The sequence below is a fragment of the Symsagittifera roscoffensis genome, chromosome 3, assembly GCF_963678635.1.
Source record: "Symsagittifera roscoffensis chromosome 3, txSymRosc1.1, whole genome shotgun sequence".
Taxonomy (NCBI): Eukaryota; Metazoa; Xenacoelomorpha; order Acoela; family Convolutidae; genus Symsagittifera; species Symsagittifera roscoffensis.
The window spans coordinates 35,731,103-35,754,652 of record NC_087064.1 but is presented as its reverse complement, the minus strand read 5'-3'; the positions used below and the strand labels follow the sequence as shown (position 1 = coordinate 35,754,652).

The following is a 23,550-nucleotide window of genomic DNA, read 5'->3' as shown; positions in this document are numbered from 1 at the left end:
TTTCTTCCAAATAGCAAGTTATGGCTGATATTTACTAACTCTGGTTACTAATCTTAGGTCAATCGTGGTTTGGGGATAAGCTTTGGCGAGATCGTACAAAAATTGGGTGTTCACTTTTTTTTCCCAGAAGTAGGTTTCTCCAATCATCAAAATTAATTATTCAGTTTTTCCTCAGTTCGATCGAGAGATCAGGAGTTCCTTGTCTTCGTGCGTAAACAATCTCTTTAAAACCTGATTCCGAGGGTTTTGAAGCTTCTCTGGGATGTTGATAAATTTAGGAATACTGTGGGGTCACAGTAGTTGCTGGAGTGGTTGGTGATATTGTTGTTATTTATGATGTGCCAGATGACAATATCATCGTGGAGTTGGAGTATACCTCTCTTTTTGAATAGATTTTGACGATTTTGGTATCCCTAGATTTGGGGTTCAAGGATAGTCCGCGGATAGAAAATGACTGTTGTCGGAAAGTTTCCACTGATTATGTCAAATTTTCAAGACAATTAACTCCAATGATATAAACCATAAAGATTCACAAAACGGCAACCATGGAGTTCATTTTTTCCAAAAAGGCCTTATTTAAAAAATTCTCAGTGAAATAATTGTTTCAGAAGCCGACTGCAAGTTGATAATTAGTTACAACTAACTAGAGGACGGAGTCAAAACCATAACCACGAAGACTCAGAAAATCGTCATAATTTCGCGTATGTTCGCTTCTGGCATCTTTTTTATAACGAGCAGCGCCTCTTTAATACATAAATTAGGTTTGCTGACGATTGATCGATTGTCGAATATAATGCAATTCAACTCCAATCTACCACAATCATTGAACCCGATCTGAACCCAATCAACATCCAATCTACCACTTTGCCATAAATGCTCTTCAACGGGAGTACCCATATTCGGTGTCCCTAAGCACCTGTGGTTTTGTTTTGGACTGTTTCACCAACATAGATTGCTTTGCATCTACAACATTCTAGTCTGTAGACTACTTTCGATTTCAGTTAACTGGAAGAGGACATTTTTAAAAAAAGAATCTTGAGAATTTTGTTTTGACTTTAGTGCTATCAATCATTTTTTTTGCAAAATTTGACTGTGACTCCACCAGTATTGGACCATCTCAAGGTGGTGACAAATCGCTACAAAAAACACAAGAGTTCCCTTTTTCTTATCTGTTCTTCGACTTTTGCCTTGAACGATTATTTTTCAAAGGCATGCAAAGCAACCGGTGACGTCGGTTCTGAGTATTAGTTATCCAACAATTTTTTCTTTTTTTTCATCGCTTAATCATGAATGCCCATCAGGACATTTTTAGGAAAACTCTGTGAACAGTAGCTCTAACCACACTTTTCTTCTACTGGAGGGAACGAAACTTTAAAATAAAGTACAGCTTGCTAAAACGACTCGTCTTTGTCCTTTTTGCGATGCAATTTCTCCATCTCTAGACAGTTTCCTCTTATAAGTCGTAGTCATCATCTGATATATCAGCTTTTTAGTGACACTTGTTCAAACAGCTTCACATTCTACACTTTTTGATCTGTACGTGACATCTCCCATCGTACTTGGGACAGGTTCCTCTAACAGGAAAAGATTTCATATGTGAATGAAAAACTCAGGTATACCCCTGATTAGTGCAATTTTGAATTGCTTTAGCCATAGATTTGCAAAAATTATCTCAAGAAATGCCCACATTGCTGAACGACATTTCAGTATGTACCATGTTTCTTTCCATTTAAAGCATGCTTCACTAACTGCCATCATCCACAGTCTCATTGTGGTCTTCCTAGCAGCAATTGAAGGCGGCCTCTCTTGCTCATACAACTTCCTAAGTACACTCTCAATTTCGAAATAACATTTTTATAGGATCGAAGATATTTTCGTCTGAGACTTCTTGTGCTTCTAGTGAGTTCGTTTTGGTATTTCCGCAATCGTTTTTTTTTTCAAAAAGTCTTCAGTTTATACCTGGAGCAACCATGCAAGAAGAGGACAAGTCGTTTTTTTAAATATTTTTTTACCGACCCATAAAACTTGGCGTGCTTACCCCTCCAGTAGACCTCAGCCTTGTGTACACAATATCAATTATCTTTTTTCTCTTAGCCCTTTTTTTACTTATTTATGACACTTTCTATCTTCATAAGGGTTGCACTACGTGTTTCTTTTTGTTAAACTGTGTTTTAGCTACCAAATCCGAAAGCTTGTTCTAGTGCGATTCCTTTCTCATTTCTTACACACCCTTGTCATTGGGTAACCCTTGGCATTGAGTAAAACCAACAATTACCTAACCAATCTATTACTCGATAGATACTTTGGTGATTTCTTAGCGCACCAGCCAGATGGTGATCGTTTAACTCTTTTTGCATTTGTTTTTGTCGTTGCTTCGATCTCAAAAAAGATATCAATGGGAAATTTCCACTGATGTGCATTTTTGCAAAAAAAAAGACGAGGATTGTCTTTAAACTTATATTTGTCCGAATATTTTGGCCCTAATAAAAACACCCGTTGAACCCAATCTGGTAATCCATGTCATCAAAAGCTTCAAGCAGTATCTCAAATCTAACCGATTCATCAAAACACATTGCATTGAAATTCCATGCAATTCACTTATGATTACTCAATGTACTAGGCTCACTCCAGTCGCTGTAAATAGCGTCCTTGATCTGGGAGATAGTGTGCTATTATTCGGCAACTTTCAAGTTTCTATCCAGAACGCAATAATCTGGAACCAGCGCGTTGAAACACCAAAACGTCTGATTGAACTTCGCTCAACCGGAATAGTTGTATAACTTTTGTGCAAATTTTCTGTCGTATGCATTAAAGAAAAACGCACTGAATATAGTTGCATTCATTTTTTTACATCTTTCAGTAACCATTGATATGAGCATCCTAATGACAGTGTAATTCAAATTTGACAATTTCTGCTACTTTGCAAAGAAGAAATGTTCTGCAAAAAAAAAATGCAAAAGTTCAAAAAGATTAATGAAGTTGAAGAAGAAGCTTAATAAAAAAAAGAAAGAAGAAAACTGATTAATAATAAATGAAATTTACTTTCTTCGCGACTGCTGAGTTTTTCTCAGAAAGGTCTTTGAAAAGATTGCGTAACTGAAATTTGAAAAAAACTGTATGAGCAATCTTTAAATTGCATTCCTCTCGTTGCTTTGAGCTACCAGGCAAGGAGAGGACCAGTCTCAAGGCGTTTTTTTTTTTAAAAAATTTTGCGACCCCATAAAGTTGGCGGGCTTATCTCTCCAGTAAACCTCATCCTTGTGTACAAATTATCATTTATTTTGACTTTTTTTGTCTTAGGCATATAAAATTTTGTTTGTTAAAGTGCCTTTTTTCTTTTAAACTTCCTTTTCCGATACGCAATTTGTTGTTTGAAAATTTTGAAACTCATTGCATTAGCTGCAAGGGTTCAAAAACTACTATATGGAAGACATTTACAGTAGCAGTTACTGAAAACGAACAATGATATGATTTCAATGGATGCGGATGCAACCTAGATATGACTAATCAGTATACTAGGCTCACTACAGTCGCTGTAAATTGCATGGTCGATCTGTGAGAAAAATTGCTCCAACTCTGCGACTCTTGCGTGCCTCGCAACAAAAGAGAGGGACAAGCTAGCAAGGGACGCAGTAATGAAAAAAAAGTTCTGAAAACAGAAAGAAGATCAAACTCGATTTCCACAAACTAATTGCGACAGTGAAGGAAATGAACGAATCTTTCAGTGGCTTTCCAGCGCTTGTCAGAAACAAGTTCAAGTGAGTTACCTCATAGTTATCTCATGCTAATAGTTTTATGCTAGAGAAACCCCCAATGTGCGTGGTTCAGGTAGCAAGGGTATACCTGGAATAAATGACAAAATGCAGTAGAAAATTTTAAGACGGAAGGACAGAGCTCAAAATTATCCTTGTTTTCTAAATACTGGTTGCCAGATAAGAAGTGTGAAACGCTGAGGTGAGTTCAACAAAAAAATTGAAAACGAGCTACTGTTCTTGTATACTAATCAACAGCAATCTAAAGTGTCGTAGTGTTTTCAACACATCTCCTGAAGTCAACACATCCTAAAAACAACGAGCCAAAAGTTTTGATAAGCAAAGAAGCCAGTAAACAAGAGCTAAGTTACAAAGAAAACAATTCTGAAATCTCATTGTCGACCCAAGGTCTTCCAGAATAGAAAAATATTCATTGTGAATTGAAGCAGAAAAAAGACAAAGCTTGTGCAATGCTCGAAAAGATTGAAGAAGAACCAGAGAATGAAAACGGATATATCGAGAATAAAAACTAATTACAAGCCAAGCAAACGAACCTTTTCATTTTCAACGTAGGAAGTCTGATAGATAGATCTATCAGGAAGACAAACGCAGTCGAAATAAATTAAAGCTAATTTATTTGCGTAACTGAAAGCTGGCTTGTCCCGGACATAAAACATAAAATACGCAGCTTCATTTTTCCTCGACTACACAATTTGGAGTAATGACTATGAACAAAGGCAATTAAACATCGTGGTGTACTTATCTCTGGTAATTATATCATCATTTTTTTTTCAAACTATATTATGAGCTTTCGGTTTCCATGATAGATCAAAATTAAACTCTTAAGCCAATCCTCCTCTGCTGTCTTCTATAATGGGCAAACGCCAAGCTCAAATCACTGGTTTGCTGTAAAGGTTATGAATCTCCTGAATAAGCTAAACAATCTCTCCGGCAGTTTAAAATACCCAAAAAAAATTATTGCAGGAGACTTAGCTTTCAATGCCACTACTTGGTTGGTGATGAAAACGATCAAACGAGCAAAAAACATAAGAATTGATTATTAGTTACAACTAATAGCAACAAAATCTGTCCGTAAAATTAAACTTGACATAATTTTATGAAAAAAAAATTGGATCTCAACACAAAGATTCATCTGAACTAATCTTATTATTTAAACAGCCAATCAGTATTTTATCCGAACACATCTTTTTTAAAACATCTTGTATATCAAGACAACATGCTCACTAACAAAACTGTGGTGAACTACGGGGTTTTCTTTAGTCCAAACAAGGCTGCTGAATGGGTGAAAAATGAACACAAAGTAAATGAACGGTTTCAGCCATACTGCTTAAGCAAAATGGATCACATAGTAGAAACGTGGTTCAGGTGATTATATAAAAACTTGTCTTTATAAAAAAAAACGCAACACCAAAAACGTCTTCTCCCGTGCAATACACAGTCATAATTGTGGTTGATAAATATTATAGGTCAAAAAGTGAAAAATCGACAATGCAAATCCAGAAAAAAAAGGGCTGAAGACGGGTCAGTTTTTAGACGGTCAAAGAAGCGAGAAGTTGCAACTTTAACTGCTTAACAATCTCCTCGAAGGAAAAAGTTAATAAAAGCCGATTACTACGGCCCTTTTTGTATTACGAGTTCTACAATATTCTATTATTTTAAGATAATACGAACGATAACTACGACTGCAATCTCCAAAACCATGTGGATTGAAACTTCAGTTACAACGCAACAAATACCACAAAAAGCGTTCCCTTTTCGAAATTGAAAACAAAAAAAACCATAAACAACTTTTATTATAGAATGCTTTTTTATTGGAACTATACGGTTCTGACGATATTGGATTCTTTTGTTGACTTCATACTATTGAACTAGTAAATCTTTAAAGAACTTACGTACTTTGTGAATCAAACTTAATTTGCTTGCATCTGTTGCATCATATCAGAAAACATGGGTATCAGCCAAAACTGCTGAAAACTGGGAAACTGGAAGCTCTTGGATTCTGCCTAATTGCTTTATTAATACGGTTACTTTTATGATTGTTGTTATTTTTTTGACTTTTGCCATTACAATGATTTAAGTCGGTCAATTTTGATTTGGTTGACAAAATATCTGCATGTCTCTTCTCCGTACCAATTATAAATCGTCAGGTAAAAATTTGTTAGGTTTTGTTGTACAGATGATACTCTAAATTGATTCATTCTCCTCATCTTTGCATCCGCTGTATTAAGACACTGGGACAAAATCATTGTTCAATATGATATCTTTTTAAGAACCAGAGAAAAATAGTAATAAGAAAAGACAGAACATTATGATTTTCAGTTTATTTTTTGTTCGGTTTTTTTTTCAAGTTCAAATGATTTCAAGTACAATATAAATTGAGGATTTTGATGTGAATTTGACTTGGAAGTTTTTAGAAAACAAAGTATTTTCTTTTAGGATTGTGTTTTTTTGTATTTCATTTACAATTTTGAGCTTTGAAATTGTGTTTAGTAACAAAGTTTTGCTTTACACCTTAGTTTTCATTCGGAAACTCCAGTAAAAAATTTTTTCTCATTATTCCAAGTTTTTACTTTTTAGAGTTTCACATCAAATATATTTGAATTTGTGTAATCATTTAAAAAATCCTTAGCAAAATTTACCGAAAAACAAGCAGTCCTTTGAAAAATGATTGGTTACTATCAGGCAAATGGGACGATTCCCGCATTGGAGTTCCATGATTAAAAATCAATATAATTGAGTTTCCTTGTCAGTGTCCACAAAAGTGAAAACAAATCTATTATAATCAATTAAAAAAGTATTATAATATAACTATTTTTCGAGGCAACAAAACCCTTTTTTCATCCATTATAATCGACATTTTTTCACTTTTGTGGACACTGACAATGAAACTAAAATATAATCAAATTTTTTCCACTTTACTGAGATGCGAATTTCAACGCACATAAAGTCTTTTCTACGTTATAAGTTAAAGTTGGTTACCTTGGTTACTTTTGTTCAATTGAATTTTTTTCAACCTAACTTTGATATTTTTGTTAGTTTTTTATATTACTCAACATTATCCCCCTAGCGTTTGCCCATTTAGAACAAACCTCCCCTCCCCCCCCCAACTTAACGTGTTCAGGTGGGGGGTGGGTTCAGGTGGGGGTGGGTTCAGGTGGGGGTGTTCAGGTGGGGGGTTGGGTTCAGGTGGGGGGTGGGTTTAGGTGGGGGGGGGTATGTTGGTTCAGGTGGGGGGGGGGGGGGGCTGTTCAGGCGGGGGATGTTCAGGTGGGGAGGGGGGTTGATCAGGTGGGGGGCGGAGGGTTCAGTGGGGGGAGGGGAGCAAAGGGGCAAACATTAGGGTGATTGAAGGGGAGCTAAGGGCAAACGTTGGAGGGGGGGGGGGTGGAGCTCAACGGAATCTTTTTGCAACTTGATTTGCACGACGTGCAAAACAAAAATAAATTGGAAAAAAATCCATTATAATGGATGCAAATTGAATTATAATGCATTTTGTTTTGGCGAGAAAGAAATGGATTTAAATCCATTTTCAGTCCAATTTTGTTGCCTGAGCGTATTATGGGAATCGATTATTTTTACAACATTATAGACCACGAAAATCCATTATAATCAATTTGTTTTCACTTTTCTTAAGTGCGGGCTGTTTGCTCGAAATTTGTTTTGATAGTCTGGTCAAATAGTTACCACTCAAAAGAACAAACCACCAATTTTTCTTGAGGGTTAGATGATCAAAAAATTTTTCCAGCATATCATCTTATTGTACATTTTCCTCCTTTATCTCGAAACCTTAAATTTTTTGTTAATTAACCAAAACTTTTATTACATGATTGATTGTTAAGAACTCATTGTTTGGTCGAGAAATGTTATCAAGAAAATTGTTTTTTTTTTGTAGCTAGAGAATTACCAGGCTTAGCTAACTAAGAAATGTCACAGAACTCAAGTTGCAAACAACTAAGCTTGTAGTTTCAATTTAAAAAAAATGAATGCATTGCGGGAAAGCTTAAAAGTAATTGATAAACTTAAGACTATTTGTCATTCAAGATAAACCATCATAAACCAAAACTAATACAGGTTATTGGAGTTTTGAATCTGTAAACATTGGAACAAAAAATTTCTGTATCATGCGCACTTTTTCAAGCACTGCATTTTAAACTACAAGTTTTCTGTGCTCTCTAATTTTTTAATGTAAAAATGGGCTTTTTAGAGCGCTTAGAGGCCATTATTTTAATTGAACTCTCATATTGTTCAAATGCTTTCAGTTACAAGTTTCACTTTTTCGAGTTACAGACAACCACCGGTTACAGTTAAAAAACTAACTTCATCTAATAAGTTAAAAACTAATTACAAGATTATTATAACTTTAAGAGCTTTTTGATGCTAGAGAGGTGATTTGTTTTTTGAATTTGATCCATTTTGCATCTCCCTTAGCTTCTAGGTTAAAATTGCTTCACTAATGACCCTTCTCTATATCATTCTAAAACCCCTCACAATTAAAAGCTTGAGCTGGAATTCTTATCTATAGCAATGCTGAGTTTATAGGCAAGGACTCAACCATAGTCAGCGGACAAATCTCAAAACATTTGTTAACCAAGTCGGTGGATGTCACTTTTTAGTAATTTGGAACACAACACCGGATAAATTCCATATTTGGAGTTATTGGTTTGAGAGTGTATGAAAATACAACACAAAGCGTATCGACAAAATAGGTCAGTTTTTGTGATTGCGTTAATCCTAAATACTGATTATGGAAGCATAACGCCGAAAAAATTAAATATTTGTAGTCATTGGGTTGAGAGTGTATGGAAATACAACATACAGCATATCGCCACTTTAAGTCAGTTTTTGTGATTGCCTAAATCTCAAATACTGGTCAGTATTTATGATTCCATCAATCCCAAATGACGATGATTTTGTAGATTCTCATTCTTGTGAATTGAGATCGAAGTTGAGATCGAAGTTGACAAGATTTGAGATCAAATTTTGGGTTGACAGGAATTGAGACCAAAAGTTTGGTATTTCATCTGGTATTTGACCAAGGTAGTAATTGAGATTGATTTTTCTGGTGACCACCTAGTAAATAAAAGATATATTTTCAAATGCTATACTACACATTTACATATTTGTAAACGGAATCCGCAAACAAAATGCGGATTCTACTTACAATTTGCGGATTCCACTTACAATTTGCAGGTCCCGCTTAGAGTTGCGGAATCCGCAGCAGCTCAATTTAGCTATACAAATGTCGCATTATGTGTTTGTGGGTTTCATAAAACGTTTTGAATTCAGCAAATACGGTTGCGGATTCCGCAATTTCGCCTATTTTTGGTGCGATGATTTTGAGCGGTAGAGTGTTTTAGGTTTTTGTTTGTAGAATCCAAACAGCGAAGAAGATCAAAAAAATAGTAGAGTTGCGGATTCCGCGACAAATTTGATCTTGGTCTGTTGCGGAAACCGCTTACAATGCACGGAATGCCCAGTTTGGCCCCATAATGTCTCATTATTTGTTTGTGGATTCCATAAAACGTTCTGGATTCAGCAATACGGTTGCGGATTCCGCAAGTTCGCCTATTTTTGGAGCGATGATTTTGAGCGGTAGAAAGTTTTAGATTTTTGTTTGTGGAATCCAAACAGCGAAGAAGATCAAAAAAATAGTAGAGTTGCGTATTCCGCAACAAATTTGATCTTGATCTGTTGCTGAATGCGCTTACAATGCACGGAATGCACAGTTTGGCCTCGTAATGTCGTTGGACAAACATATTACTCAAACGAGTTACGTATGTTAGATAAATTTGCTTTTTTGGCTTCAAAAATGTGACTGAACCGAATATTTAATCAAAAGATGAACCCATTCTACACAGAAAGAAATGAATAAAAAACTTTGAAACTAATGTGCAAACAAATTTTTCGAAGTTTCAGAAAAGCTTTCTCTTGCGTTTTTCTTATCTCTTATTTGTCTTTTTTTTTATTTCATGTTTTTTCAGAACAAATGTTGTCGGTTGTGCCGCCCAGATAATTTCCTACTCGCTTTCACAGCTCTCTTATTTCAACTAGCAGAACAATACTGATTGTATTTTTTTAATGAATGTGCACAGCAGCGAGGTTTTTTTCAGTCATTGAAAACGGGAAGCATTTTTGGAGTATTTCAAGTTTTTTAAACAACTTTCAGGAAAATATAAAAATCAATATCACACGAAGCAACGTAATAGGTCTTTTGGTAAACCATTTTAGTGACCTTTTAATTGTGACTCGAAAGACAATTTCTACTAGTTTTGTACCATGCGAAAAAGAAATCTTTTTTCAATTAGAAGCACTTTGTGCTCTCTAACTTTATGGAGTGTTAAGCTATTATTTTTAATCCCTTCAGTAATTCAGTGAAATTTTTGAATCATAAATGAATTTATTCAAAAAATTCAACAACCACCTGTAAGAAATTTTAAAAAGCTACCCAAAATTTAATCATTAGGAATTACAAGATTTTTTTAAACTAACAAAAATTACAAGGTTTACTTATATCAAATTAGATAAAAAAGTTGGTTCCCGAGATTTCAAAAATATGATTTTTTGCTCAATTTGCAACCCGCTCAGCGCCTCGGTTAAAACTGTTTTTACTAATTTTCATTCCTTTTATCATACCTAAAACCCTTTCAGTCGTAACTAAACTGAGTTTTGTCGAACCAGTAAATAACATATTGAGTTAAGTTAACTAATTAGTTGTTTTTGGGCTACGAACAGTTAATGGAAAGGAAAGCTAAATTATAAGGCTTTTTAAGCACCCTCTGAATAGAAAAGTTTGACAGTTTACTTGTGCAATGATTACTCGCAAAATTTTAAATAAGAAAAACTTAAAATTTTTTAAAAAAGATTTTAGTTTTAACGGCTTGATACAACAGTTTCTAAGAAAACGGTTTTTTGAGGTAAAAAAATTAATATTTTATGCGCAAAATATATAGATTTTGGAAGTTTTTTTTTCAATTTTCTCCATTTTTTGTTTTTGTTTCCAATGATTTTTTGGAATTAATGGTGTCAATTGTGCCGGATGAAAATTTTTTCTTCCGTTTGAATAATTTTTTAACTCTCAACACCGTTTGTATTATTTGCTGATATGAAAGTTTTCGGAACGTTTCTGTCCTTGTTGTTCCGATCATGGAAATTGTGGGGAAAAATTGTATTCGGGTGTCTTTATTTTTTTGTTTACCTTTGTTTAAAATTAGGTACAACAAAAAATCATCGAAAGGGTCGATTGATTTATCATATTCCTTTCTTTTCAGCTGTGAATGGAAAAACGCTTCATAAGGAAACTAGTTTAAAGATTCCAATTAACTTTTTTTATGTGCTTGTGAAATGGTGAAAGAACGGTAAGAAAAATGTTGTTTTTTTGTTTTTGTGTAGAAATCTCAAATTTTTTCGAGAACTTTTGGGCGCGCGTTATCTATTTGCTAACTATCATTGTCCTAATAGGTGTGGATTGTAAAATGACGTATTATATTGCGTTTTTTGGTTCATGGTAAGTCAATGGTAAGAGTTTTTGCACAAGTATTGATTTTTTTAATCAACAAAATTGAGCGTTTTGAAAAAAAAATCAAAACACGATTAGAGTTGATATAATTTAAACTCTAAAATGCCCTAATACTTGATCTTTAATTTTAAAACAGAGCTATTCTAGCTGAACTTGATCATAATTGCTGAAACTGGTCTAAGCTGAAAGCTAACTGAAACGCAGCTGAAACTTCCAACTAATCGAAAAAAATTGTTTATAAAAATCATAATTACAAAACTGTTAGGTACAAGTCTTTCAAATTAGACTCAATAAACTTTTTTCTGGTTTCTGTTTATTCTACCACATCCCAAGATGAACCCATTTTAAACAGAAAAAAAATGAATAAAAAACTTGGAATTATTGTGCAAACAAATTTTTCGAAACTTCAGAAAAACTTTCTCGTGCGTTTTTTTATCTCTTATTTGTCTTTTTGTTATTTCTTGTTTTTTTTTAGAACAATTGTTGTCGGTTACGCCGCCCAGATAATTTCTTACTCGCTTCAGTCATTCAAAACGGGAAGCATTGTTTTGAGTATTTCAATTTTTTTTATCATTTTTCATGAAAAAATAAAAAAAGTTATCACAAGAAACAACGTAATAGGTCTTTTGGTAAACCATTTTAAAGACCATTTAATTGTGACTCGAAAGACAATTTCTACTGGTTTTGTACCATGCGAAAAAGAATTTTTTTTTCTTCAATTAGAAGCACTTTGTGCTCTCTAACTTTATGGAGTGTTAAGCTATTATTTTTAATGCCTTCAAAAATTCAGTGAAATTTTTGAATCATAAATGAGCTTATTCAAAAAATTGAATGACCACCTGTAAGAAAATTTAAAGGTTACCCAAAATCTAATCATTGAAAATTAAAAGATTTTTCTAAACTTACAAAAATTACAAGGCTTACTTATAACAAATTAGATAAAGAAGTTGGTTCCCGAGATTTGAAAAAGATGACTCTTTGATCATTTTGCAGCCCCGCTCAGCGCCTTGGTTAAAACTGTTTTTACTAATTTTCAATCCTTTTATCATACCTAAAACTCTTTCAGTCGTAACTAAACTGAGTTTTGAAAAATTTCAAAAAGTTCCCCGTTGTCGAACCAGTAAATAACATTTTGAGTTAAGTTAACTAATTAGTTGTTTTTGGGCTACGAACACTTAATGGAAAGGAAAGCTAAATTATAAGGCTTTTTAGCACCCTCTGGATAGAAAAACTCAACAGTTCACTTGTGCAATGATTTTTCGCAAAATTTTAAATAAGAAAAATTTAAAAAATTTTAAAAAGATTTTGGTTTTAATGGCTTGATACTACAGTTTCTAAGAAAACGGTTTTTTGAGGGAAAAAATTAATATTTTACGCGCAAAATATATAAATTTTGGAAGTTTTTTTTTCAATTTTCTCCATTTTTTGTTTTGGTTTCCAATGTTTTTTTTGGAACTAATGTTGTCAATTGTGCCTGATGAAAATTTTTTCTTCCGTTTGAATAGTTTTTTTACTCTCAACACCGTTTGTTTTTTTTTCTGATATGAAGGTTTTCGGAACGTTTCTGTCCTTTTTGTTTCAATCATAGAATTTGGGGGAAAAGTTTTATTCGGGTGGCTTTGTTTTTTTGTTTACCTTTGTTTAAAATTAGGTACAACAAAAAATCATCGAAAGGGTCGATTGATTTATCATATTCCTTTTTTTTCAGCTGTGACTGGAAAAACGTTTCATAAGGAAACTAATTTAAAGGTTTCAATTAACTTTTTTTATGTGTTTGTGAATTAGTGAGAGAACGGAAAGAAAAAATGTGTTTTTTTTTGTTTTTGTGTAAAAATCTCAAATTTTTTCGAGAAGTTTTGGGCGCGCGTTATCTATTTGCTAATTATCATTGGTCTAATAGGTGTGCATTCAGAATTGACGTTATTAGATTGAGATTGACCGGTAAGTCAATGGTAAGAGTTTTTGCACAAAAATTGACTTTTTTAATCAACAAAATTGAGCATTTTGAAAAAAAAATCAAAACACGATTAGAATTCATATATTTTAAACTCTAAAATGCCCTAATACTTGATCTTTAATTTTAAAACCGAGCTATTCTAGCTGAACTTGATCTTATCTGCTGAAATTGATCTAAGCTGAAAGCTAACTGAAACGCAGCTGAAACTTCCAACTAATCGAAAAAAAATTGTTTATAAAAATCATAATTTCAAAACTGTTAGGTACAAGTCTTTCAAATTAGACTCAATAAACTTTTTCTGGTTTCTGTTTAGTCTACCATATCCCATGTTTATTGTTTCCTAATGAAATTCGAATGAAACTTAAATCAGATTATGAAAATTAGATGGAAAAACCCCTTTTTAAAAAGATCCTTCTGAAGCAAATAAAAATAAGTTCATGTGTTTTTTTATTTTTTGTTGTACATCCGACTTTTTTTTCGTCAGTAATTAACACTTTTTTCTAAATTCATTGGGAACCAAGAAAAAATTATGATATAGTCATCGGAGTTCTCCGATGACTAGCGATGCTGCCTTTTTACAAATCCTACAGAAATTGCGCGTTGTGAGCTGACTTCATCAGAGTGGCAATCCTCCCATTCTAAAGTTTCAACCCCTTGGATTAGTCATACTGATTGTCCCCCACGCGACAATTTTTTCCCTTGCGTCTTCTCTCGTAATGGCCCACTTTCTTACAGCAGTTGCACGTAACGGATCTTGCTGGACTTCGTTGTCGGTGTTCCGGGGTCATATTCGTCTCATCGTAACTTTAGCATTTCCGAACCGATGTTCGGATTCCCCCTCGATTCTGATAGGTCCCAAGTCCCCTTTGAAATCCGCGGCCCCTTTGGCCGCGAATGTTGCTTACAGGTTCCTTAATTTGCGATTATTCCCTGATTTGCAACCTACACCCGGTAGCCGTAAATTCGCTTCCCGTGGTCATGGTACACTCCCTTAATACGTTTTAGCATTTTTATCACTGCGTTCATATGACGTCGTGATCTTAAGTGCTTCTTCCGGAATTTTCGTCTCCCTGCACAGCTCGTTCTGGGCGTCCCTGTTCCGCATGTTGAAGATAATTTTGTCTTCAACCATTTTCCTTTCCTGTGTTCCCAAGTTACACCTCGGTGACCTTCCACTTAGTTCTGCATAGAAGTACTCCAAGCTTTTGCCTTCCTTTTTCTTCCGAGACAACATTTGGTAGATCTCATATGTTTAGTGGCGCTCCTCAAAGAGTGTTTTGCCTCAAAGTTTCGACAATCTGCGGGTTGCTAGTTGAGCAGTGCGTGTTGTCCCTCCTGTCCTATACATAGCTACATATTGAAGATCAGATATCGAAGGCCAGAATGCAACTAACCCCAGAATGTAACTAACCCTAGGGATGTTTTCAAATAATCACTGGATTGAAAGTTTCATAGTGTTGCTGATAATGGTTTCAAATTTCATTTGTATTGAAGAAATAGTTGATTAGTTTTGCAGTTTTTGCAGTTTTTGAGCAGTTTTTGAGCGTTTTGCCTCGCAGTTTTTGAGCGTTTTGCCTAGAGGTAACGATCATACTTGGGACGACGAAGTTGCTGGGTTCATTTCCGGCTCGTTGCCGATTTTTTAAATTGAAAACTTGCCCGCTTGTCAAAGTTTGATTGCCGGTCTATCGTTTGTCTGCTCATTTACTGGCCTACTTTTTAAAGCATAAAGTCGTATATTCATTTAGGCAGTTTTCACACTTGCGAAGCGAGTGTATTAGTACGAACCTTCTTTTTTTCGAACATAAGTTCTAAACTCTCAAGAATATAAATAGCAACTGAAATGATTGACATCCAAATAGGTAGCGCCTCACAGTTGCTTCAAAGTTATAAAGGTACTTTGAAAATTGTATTTGTTTTTGTTTCAACTGTCCCTTTGCAAGGTAGTTTGTTCTATCTCGCTAACTAACGTTTTCAATTTTGTCGTTTTTTTGTCGTTTTTTAAAATGTACATCGCCCTGTTATCCTGGCCAACTCAAAAAATTGATTGGTTTAAAAAATCAGCTTTTTTGGTCTTAAAATAATTTAGTGATTACTGCGAAAAAAAAACAACGGAAAACTCTGAATATCAATTTTATATTTAATAAATCTAGTTATCTTTCATTATTTTCAGCCAGGGAAGCACAATAAAATGTTTTGACAAGTTGTTTGATAGAAGGATTCATGGTCAGCGTACGCAAAGTTTCAATGGGTACACAAATTAATTTGTGGAGACAAACAGTAGTCTGACCAAAGAAATTTTTGTAATTGTTATTCGAATAAGCTTTCTATTCTTCTGCTGAAGAAATACCCAGGCTATTGATTTGATTTTATGGTCTGATTACTAAAACCAAAAATTAAAATTTCGCAGAACAACATTGTTAGTATTATACTACCCTGACTCATTTTTAGACTATCGCAAACATCTTTCAATAATTCATGAGGCTGTCTGTGACTATAAAACTTGCCCAGATTATGAATTTATGGTCGCGGAACTAACATCAGCGCGACTTTATAAGCCTAAGAATAAGTCGCCGACCTCGAGTCAGAATGTCGAGATGTGGATGTTGCTTACTTGACTTGAACTGTATGGAAGATTGGTCTGACTTGAACTGTGCGGAAGCAGATATTTTAAAATATCTGCCTGAATTACTCGGATTGAAGTGTTCAACTTAGGTTTGGACCAAATGTCCGTTTTTTGATCCGTATTTTAAAGCATTCAGCTGACCAGGTTTCATACGTGAATCAATCATCGTTGACAAGACCGATTTCCAAACATTTTCTGTGTTGGAACGAAAAACCGATTGCTATTCAAAAATTAGTGGCTTAAGCAAAATTTTATATGGCTTTAAAGCAATTTCAATTCGTAGAATAATTTGTGAACAATTTTGTCGAACAATTTTTTCATGACATGATATTTTTTGAGAAAACTGGATCAATGGGTAAAATGTTTGAATTTTTATTGCGCTGGGAAGTCCAAAAATTAGGTTTCAAATTCAAATCAATCACGTTTTTTGTTACAACTAGGAATCAATCACGTTTTTTTGTTATTTCTACAGTTTTGCTGTTCAATAGTGGAGTTTGCATTCCTTTTAACAAAAAAAAAAACGAATTTTGAAACAATTAAAAAATCAAACCGTGAAAGTTATGGGGATTTATGGATCGCCAGTTAGTCCAATGGGGGATAATTATCGCGCTTCTTTTTCAGATTGTTAACCCTTAATCGTCAATCCGTCTTAGAAATTGTTTCAAATTGATTTGAGGCATGCCATTTGATCTACTCAATACTTTGCTATATGCAAAGTATATCTCTGCATTTCACGTTGCGTCTGAATAAATCACTTTTGAAAGAAATATAATTTTACAAAATATAATACTTATTTTCCTCATTTTTTGAAAACTTCAGTTTTTCTCCACAGCGAACACTACTCAATAGAACTCAAAAGGCAATCGGAATCTTCAGCGCCTAGCCATAATAAGAGTTGTCCGGTTTTGTGTACTAAACACAACAATTCATCGTCTTTCATAACGCCAATATCCTTGTAAATCTTAAGTTTTCAATTCCAATTACTTACATTTTTAGACAAACTTGATTATTAATTTTATTGATTATTATTATTTTGACGTTTATTTTTGATCAAGAATAAAAATGTTTCAGCTTCAAACTGAACGGTTTGGACTTGTTTTTGTTCCGACTTTCGATACGAAAGTAACGGAATATTTGTGCTCGGGGTGGGTTTTTTTTTCATCAAGCAAATTTCGACTTTTTAACTAGCCATTTTTGACGGAATTTTTTTATATCATTCGAAAGCCATTGTTGTCCTGAGCTTAAATTTGAAAAGATATTTCACCTGTGATCATTTTGCGTAAAGTTATGAGGGTTTAAAGATTGCCATTTTGACCAATTTGGGACAATTAACGCGCGATATAATTCGCGCTATTAACGCGTAAGCGGAGATTTAATCCGTCTTATATATCGTTCCAAATTGGTTGAACGAAGCTTATTTGCCATAATTGATTTGCTACAAGGAACGAAATCTATCTTTTTGTACTTTATCTGGCGTGTGGGGGGGATGATTTTCAGAAAAAATTTCAAATTTAAAAAAAAAATTCATTTTTTTTGTCATTTAATTTTTTATGTTATTATTGCTGCTCCATAAACCTTAAAAGGCAGTCGGAACATTCAGGGCTTCGCCCTGTTACGAGCAGTCTTGTCTTATTTATTATTGAAATGGTAGAAAATTTAGTATGAAAAAATTCGACAAGGCACCGTGCCTTGTGGTACATCATGGGTGATGTAACTGAAAAGAATTCAAAGAGGAAAATTGAAATAAGTTTAATAAGTTGAAATAATTTGTCCGCACTGACAAAAATGGCTTCGAATCGATTTCAATTGATTTAAAATTGATTTTAAATCAATCCAAATTGATTAACAACGTTCGTTTTACGATCTTAAATGGGTTTTAAATCGGTTGAAATCAATCTTTTTTAAAAAAATTGGATGAAATTAAATGTAAGAAAAAAATGATTTAAATTGGTTAAATCCATCTCACTTAAATCCATTTTAAATCAGAATTTGAGCAAAAAACCTATGTAATTAATCAGGAAAAAGGTCGAAGTAAATCAAATTTTGAGCTCAAAAACATGCAATAAAATTATTTAAAAATAATCACTAGAAACAAGATAATAACAAATCAAGAAAATTATGAACATTAATCATATTTTGGGCTCGAAAATATGCAATGAAATCAAGGAAAAGCCATCATTATATATCAGGTTATGGGCAAAAACGTAGGTAACAAATCAAGAAGTTTATTTATTATGTTACCATACTTGATGTAAAACGAAAAAATGGGCAATTAAAAATTGCTACACAAACTAAAAACTGAAGAAATTCGAATGAAAAAAATTGATTTAAATCAATTGAAATCCGTTTTAATCCTTCCGATTGCCTAAAAATAAAAACAATTCAAGACTGAAAAAAAATCAAAAGTTAATTTTGAGCTGGGATTTAAGATCATTTTTAATCGAACTTAACTTTCAAACTTTAACAAATCAAACTTAACGTTTTCTATTAAATCTTCTTAGTTTTTTCGTACTAAAAACGATCTCAATTAAATCTGCATACTTTTTCATACTAAAATTAATCCTAATCCATTTTAGTCAGGGCTTGCCAAATGAAGTGAAATGTATTAGCGAGGTTAGCAATGAACTTTGTTCGACAACAATCGTCGAGAGAGGAGAACGGAGAATTATTTCTGTGAAAACTCAATCCATGTTTTTATGATTTCGACTACAGATACTTGTGAAATTGGTGTTTTTGTTTGAATACTGGTTTCGAGCACTTAATTGACGTTTTGCTTAATCGCTTACGTATAACTATAATAACAAGTAAAAGTCAACTTCTTTTTAATATTCGACTTATTTTTAATATTAAGATGCTTTTTATTATTCGCCTTTTCTAGATTTTTTCTCAAATTGCTTAAAACTGCAAATTAAAATTTAATTCAACTGTTGAATAAATTTGGGCCTTTCAAAAGACCTCAGGTGTATTTCTAATGTGATGGCTCATTCAACTTATAACTACAGTGATTTATACTTAATTTATGCTACTCCAGAATTAGTTTACTTGAGTTTTTTCTAAATATTTCATTTTCTCTCGGCTAAATGCTCCTTAGGCTATGTCGTACATTGGCATCGGGAAGTTAGCAGCAGCTGGGCTTGTATTAGCTTGTGTGTGTTGTTTTTGGAGGGAGTCGTTGTTCGCCCCCAGTTCGAAGTCTGACGTGGTGTTGGGCCCCGTGGATGTGATAGGGAAGTGATTGAGATTCGTAAGGAGAGGTTGGCAACTCACCTGTGATGCGAACTGTTGTTGTTGCAGAGATTGAGGCTGGTTTGAAATGTTTGCGTAATACATGACAGGAACTCGGCCGGAATCTGAAACGAAACAAAACACCATAAAAAGAATATTTTAAAACGTCCGAACATCCTGAAAAATTGAATAAAATGCGCACCTGTATAGATTCTCAAGTTTATTTGCGAAATCATCGAATCATCACTGAGAACATTCAAAATCTTGAGAGCTAATTCCTAGTTTCAACTAGAAGAAATCTGGTCGATTGCTTAATTCCAGTGGTACTGAGACCAGTTTATTTTGAAGGTGATGCCTCGTTATCTTTTTTGAAAATCATTTACTATTGGCATATGATTGCTTTGAGAATTGAAAAAAGCATGAAGAGAAATACTAACCAGAATTGTCGATTTCATGGCTCATGTCCTTTCCACTATGACCCCCTCCCCCTATCCCACCACACGCACTGCCCCCACTGGAGCTGCCGCGCCCGGAGGATGAGGGGTTGTTGCTGGACTTCAAGTAGGACCCATTAGTGGCCACTCCAATCACACTCCGGTGTTGCATAGGGTGCACGCGCGAAATCAACACGCCACCCGGTGCAACTCCACCACCACCCGCACAACTGACGTGACCTCCTCCGAGACCCATCATGGGAAATATTCCAGCGTTGGGGGGATACCTAGGGACTCTTGAACATGTGCAGGGAAGTTTATGGTTGTTGGAGGTTTGATCTTCTTCGGGCGAGCAGAATTGAGACTCCATGTTTTCGTTTGACCCCTTAAAAGACTGTTTCTTAGAGGTCAAGGGGTCACTGCACTGCGGACAAGGTGAAAATTGATCTGAAGCAGACATGAAGCTACTGTAGAAAGCTAGAGTAGCATTAAACTACGGTACAAAAAAAATTAACAAAAAATCCTTCCAAAGATTTTGGTAGATGAAATGCTTTTTTGAAATGCTCAACTTGGTATAAAAAACAGTCAAAAATTATAATAGCTCAATCACCGAAAATAGTCCAAAAACACGTCTCGGTACGGACGGGTTTTGAATCTTGGACGACCGCCCTTCCCTCAATTCTGGTTGAGACTTTTTCCCTTGGAACTATTTCACTATTTTACTCCAATTTTGATGGACTATGACCGATAAATTTTTCGGACAAGCCCCCCGCCCTCGAAATTTCCGCCAATCAGAACAGAGCATTTTAGACGCAGCTCTTAGCAAATTTAATTTAAATTGAACGCTGGGGTGGAGGATGTTAACTAGGTCTCATTAGCGTGCCGAGAGGGGGGTTTACAAAAAGGTATCCAACATTATTTAAAAAAATTCGAAAACCGCCCCCCTTAGAAAAATTTCTGCGCACGCCACTGCTTGGTCTGTTTGGGTAGAGGATGTTAATTTGATCCAGTTTTTCTAAAAGCGCAGAAACACGAAGGTTAAGGGGGAAGCGAGCACCAAAAATGCAATTTTTTGGTCAAAACCAATTTTGTCGAGCTAAAAATAACTACCGCCCGCTCTCGATAAATTCCTGTGCACGCCATTGCATGAAATGCACTTGGCTCTTCCTAGCCCTCCCCCCTTCCCCACCCAGCGGTTAAGTCAGTTTTTATAACGATCGGATAGTGCGAACAATAATTTGACTTGTAAAACTTCCCAGGTGGAGGGGGGAGGAAAAAGAGCCATGCACTTTTTGGCCTAAACAACTTTGCTTTCTCAGATAAACTAATTGACCCAATTGTCAAATTTGGTAAATATTGCGCAAGATATTGTGGTAATTATTGTAAAAAGTGTCACGATCAAAATTATTAACAATAAGTTTATTATAAACAATAAATTGAAAAAGTATACTTAAATTTCCGAAATGCATTAATATTAAATTGAAAAAGTATACTTAAATTTCCGAAATGCATAAATATTAAATTGAAAAAGTATAGTTAAATTTCCGAAATGTTAATTGTTAGTAAGAGTTTTAGTAGTGTTAAAAACGAAAAAAAAAAATATTTAAGAAAAGATTAGGCCCCGGGCGGATTTGAACCACCGATCTCTGGTTTACAAGACCAGCGCATTAACCACTATGCTACGAGGCCTTGAATAGAACGGACGCGCAGTATATTCAGACTAACTAACAGACTAATATAAAACAGAGCGAGCTTCAAATACCACAGTAAAACAAAATAACGCTTGCTGCTGAATTCAAATAACGGTGCATATTTATTTTCCGTCATTTCATGTTTAACACGTTCGGTTTTTGGCACATGGTTACGGGGGTCAAGTACAACAAGCCGACGGGACTTCAGGCCGAAATTTAAACTTTATCTGCCACATTTTCAAATAATTTTCAGAAAATATATTTAATTAAAATTTTGGCCCTTTTTCCTTTTCCCCCACCTGCAAATTTTTTTAAATTCAAATTACTGTTTACATTGTCCAATTGTCATGAAAATTGACATGCAGACTAATCAGTATCAGACCATGGCAAACATATTTGATCTTCATAATTAACCTTGTAAAACCACCGTTTAGACCATACCATTGATGCTTGTGTGAGGTGGGGGGGGGGGGGGGGGGTTTGGGAAGAAAAAGCCAAAATTTTTTATATAGGTGTTATATGAATAGTGATTAAATGCAAATACGAACGCGCGAAAATGAAAATCTAATTAATTTTTTTTGACATTTTTGAAATGCATATTTTATACAGAAATGACTGGTTGTCAAAAATAATACATGCATAGGGGATGGGGGGGGGGGGATAGGTAACAAGGTCCAAAAGGGGGGAAATAGTTAACAAGATCCCTTAGTTTTTACCAAGACCCCTCTATCACACTTGTACCAATTGCCAGTTGAAATGAAGTGAAATTAATTTACCTTGTGGCGTCGGCAAATATGCGTGATAGTCGGTCACTTCCGCGTAGAGAGACCCGGGTGCGGATGACCCGGTGGGCGATGTGTAGAGAGCCACGCCAGAGGGAGACATCTGGTGATGCAGAGATATCGCCAGTGGGTGACCAGCCGAAGCCCCCGAAGGGTATCTAGTGTTGCCAGGAGTGGCCGAAAAAGCGGCGGAGCTTCGCGGAGATGTAGCAGGTGAGGAAGATTGCATTTCGAGCGGCGAGTTTCGCTGGTGGGACGAAATGGTTGGGAAAATTGCGATGGTGCCCAATTTGTTCGAACCAATTTGATGCCCGAAGAAGTGGTTCGAATTTCGATTCAGAATCTGCGAACCTGCCAACAAAAAATCTAATGTGAACACTGCATCTTTTATGTTGTTTGTTTCACAGGAGCCCATTAATTTCATTTGAAGTAAATGAAATAGTTTAATTCAATTTAGTCGAGTCGAAATTAGAACAAGTATATCCGTTTGCTGTGCATGTAGCACAGAATATTCCGACCACTATGATTTAAAACCATTTTTTCTCGACCTGGAGACAATCTTTTTGAATTTTTTGGGAATCCAAATCAGGACTGAAAGGATGCGTTTTATGATGCTATACTTGATCGTTGACCCCCTAACTGCTTTCGTTGACTTGCTGAAAATAAGGACGGAGAAACAAACCCCTGTGTCACGTATTGTATACCTGTTGAATCGCCATGTCCGGGCATTGTGTTAGACATATTGGGTTGAAATATATTGGACCCCAGATGTGTATAATGGGTGGATGCACTCATCGAGTTTCGTTCACTCCTCGAGTAAATCTGGTCTCCAAGTGGGTGATGGTGCAGACTACCTGGTGCAGTGCCCCCTCCGTTACCTGTTTTGATCACGAGGGGGGCCATGTGGTGTTGTTGGTGACAGCTGATGGATGCCGGGTAGATGTCCTGGTCTAGTTGTTCGTTATTTGCAGAGCACTGAAGACAAATGATTAGTTAAGCAAATGAACGTCAGTATCGAAAAATTATCAGTTAATAATAACAGCTTCAGCCAAGGAAAAACGAAACCAGGTATTATAAAATCAACATTTAATTCAAACTTATAAAAAAACAGTAGAACTAGCCAAGAGGTGTTTTACCGTCACAGAATTAATGATTTGAGCAACTAGTTTATGATAACTGAGTTTTGAGCCATTGAAAATAAATAAAGAGGTGCTAAGGAAAGGAACCCACCACTTTAAGGCGTTGAAGTGAAAATTAGAACAGAGCTTTGCGAACCTTGGAGGAGGGGTGCATGGCATGTATGTAGTATGGCTGTATGCTATGAGTCAGTTTGTCCCGCCTGAACTTGAAGTAGAGCACCCCGAGTAGAAGGAGTAGTGAGATCCAGATGGACCCTCCCAGGGTGAGGATCATCCAATTTCTGTCCTCAAGGGGCACCAAGAAGCCACCCTTGTTCGACCTCGTGCTTCCGTCCGCTAAAAGTTAGGAAAAATGAGGATACGAGAAAAAAATCATCTTTCTTAAAAAGATGAGGGTTTTGGCAACC

General features: G+C 35.2%; 2 protein-coding genes and 1 non-coding gene across 3 annotated transcripts in view; 1 reads left to right on the top strand and 2 right to left on the bottom strand.

Annotated features, from left to right (window-relative positions):
- Nucleotides 1-23,550, top strand: part of LOC134842175 (WD repeat-containing protein 62-like) — a 323,070-nt gene that overhangs the window by 67,901 nt on the left and 231,619 nt on the right. The window lies entirely within an intron of this gene.
- Nucleotides 18,782-23,550, bottom strand: part of LOC134841273 (uncharacterized) — a 31,906-nt gene continuing 27,137 nt past the window's right edge. The window contains exons 15-19 of the mRNA XM_063857153.1: nt 23,280-23,479; nt 22,709-22,979; nt 21,999-22,355; nt 19,535-19,978; nt 18,782-19,222 (exon numbers count right to left, since the gene is read on the bottom strand). Coding sequence (XP_063713223.1) covers nt 18,960-19,222; nt 19,535-19,978; nt 21,999-22,355; nt 22,709-22,979; nt 23,280-23,479 — 1,535 coding nt within the window. The 3' untranslated portion in view covers nt 18,782-18,959. The remainder of the gene's footprint in view (nt 19,223-19,534; nt 19,979-21,998; nt 22,356-22,708; nt 22,980-23,279; nt 23,480-23,550) is intronic.
- Nucleotides 21,148-21,220, bottom strand: Trnat-ugu (transfer RNA threonine (anticodon UGU)). Its single transcript has one exon. It is a non-coding gene; the product is annotated as a tRNA-Thr (tRNA).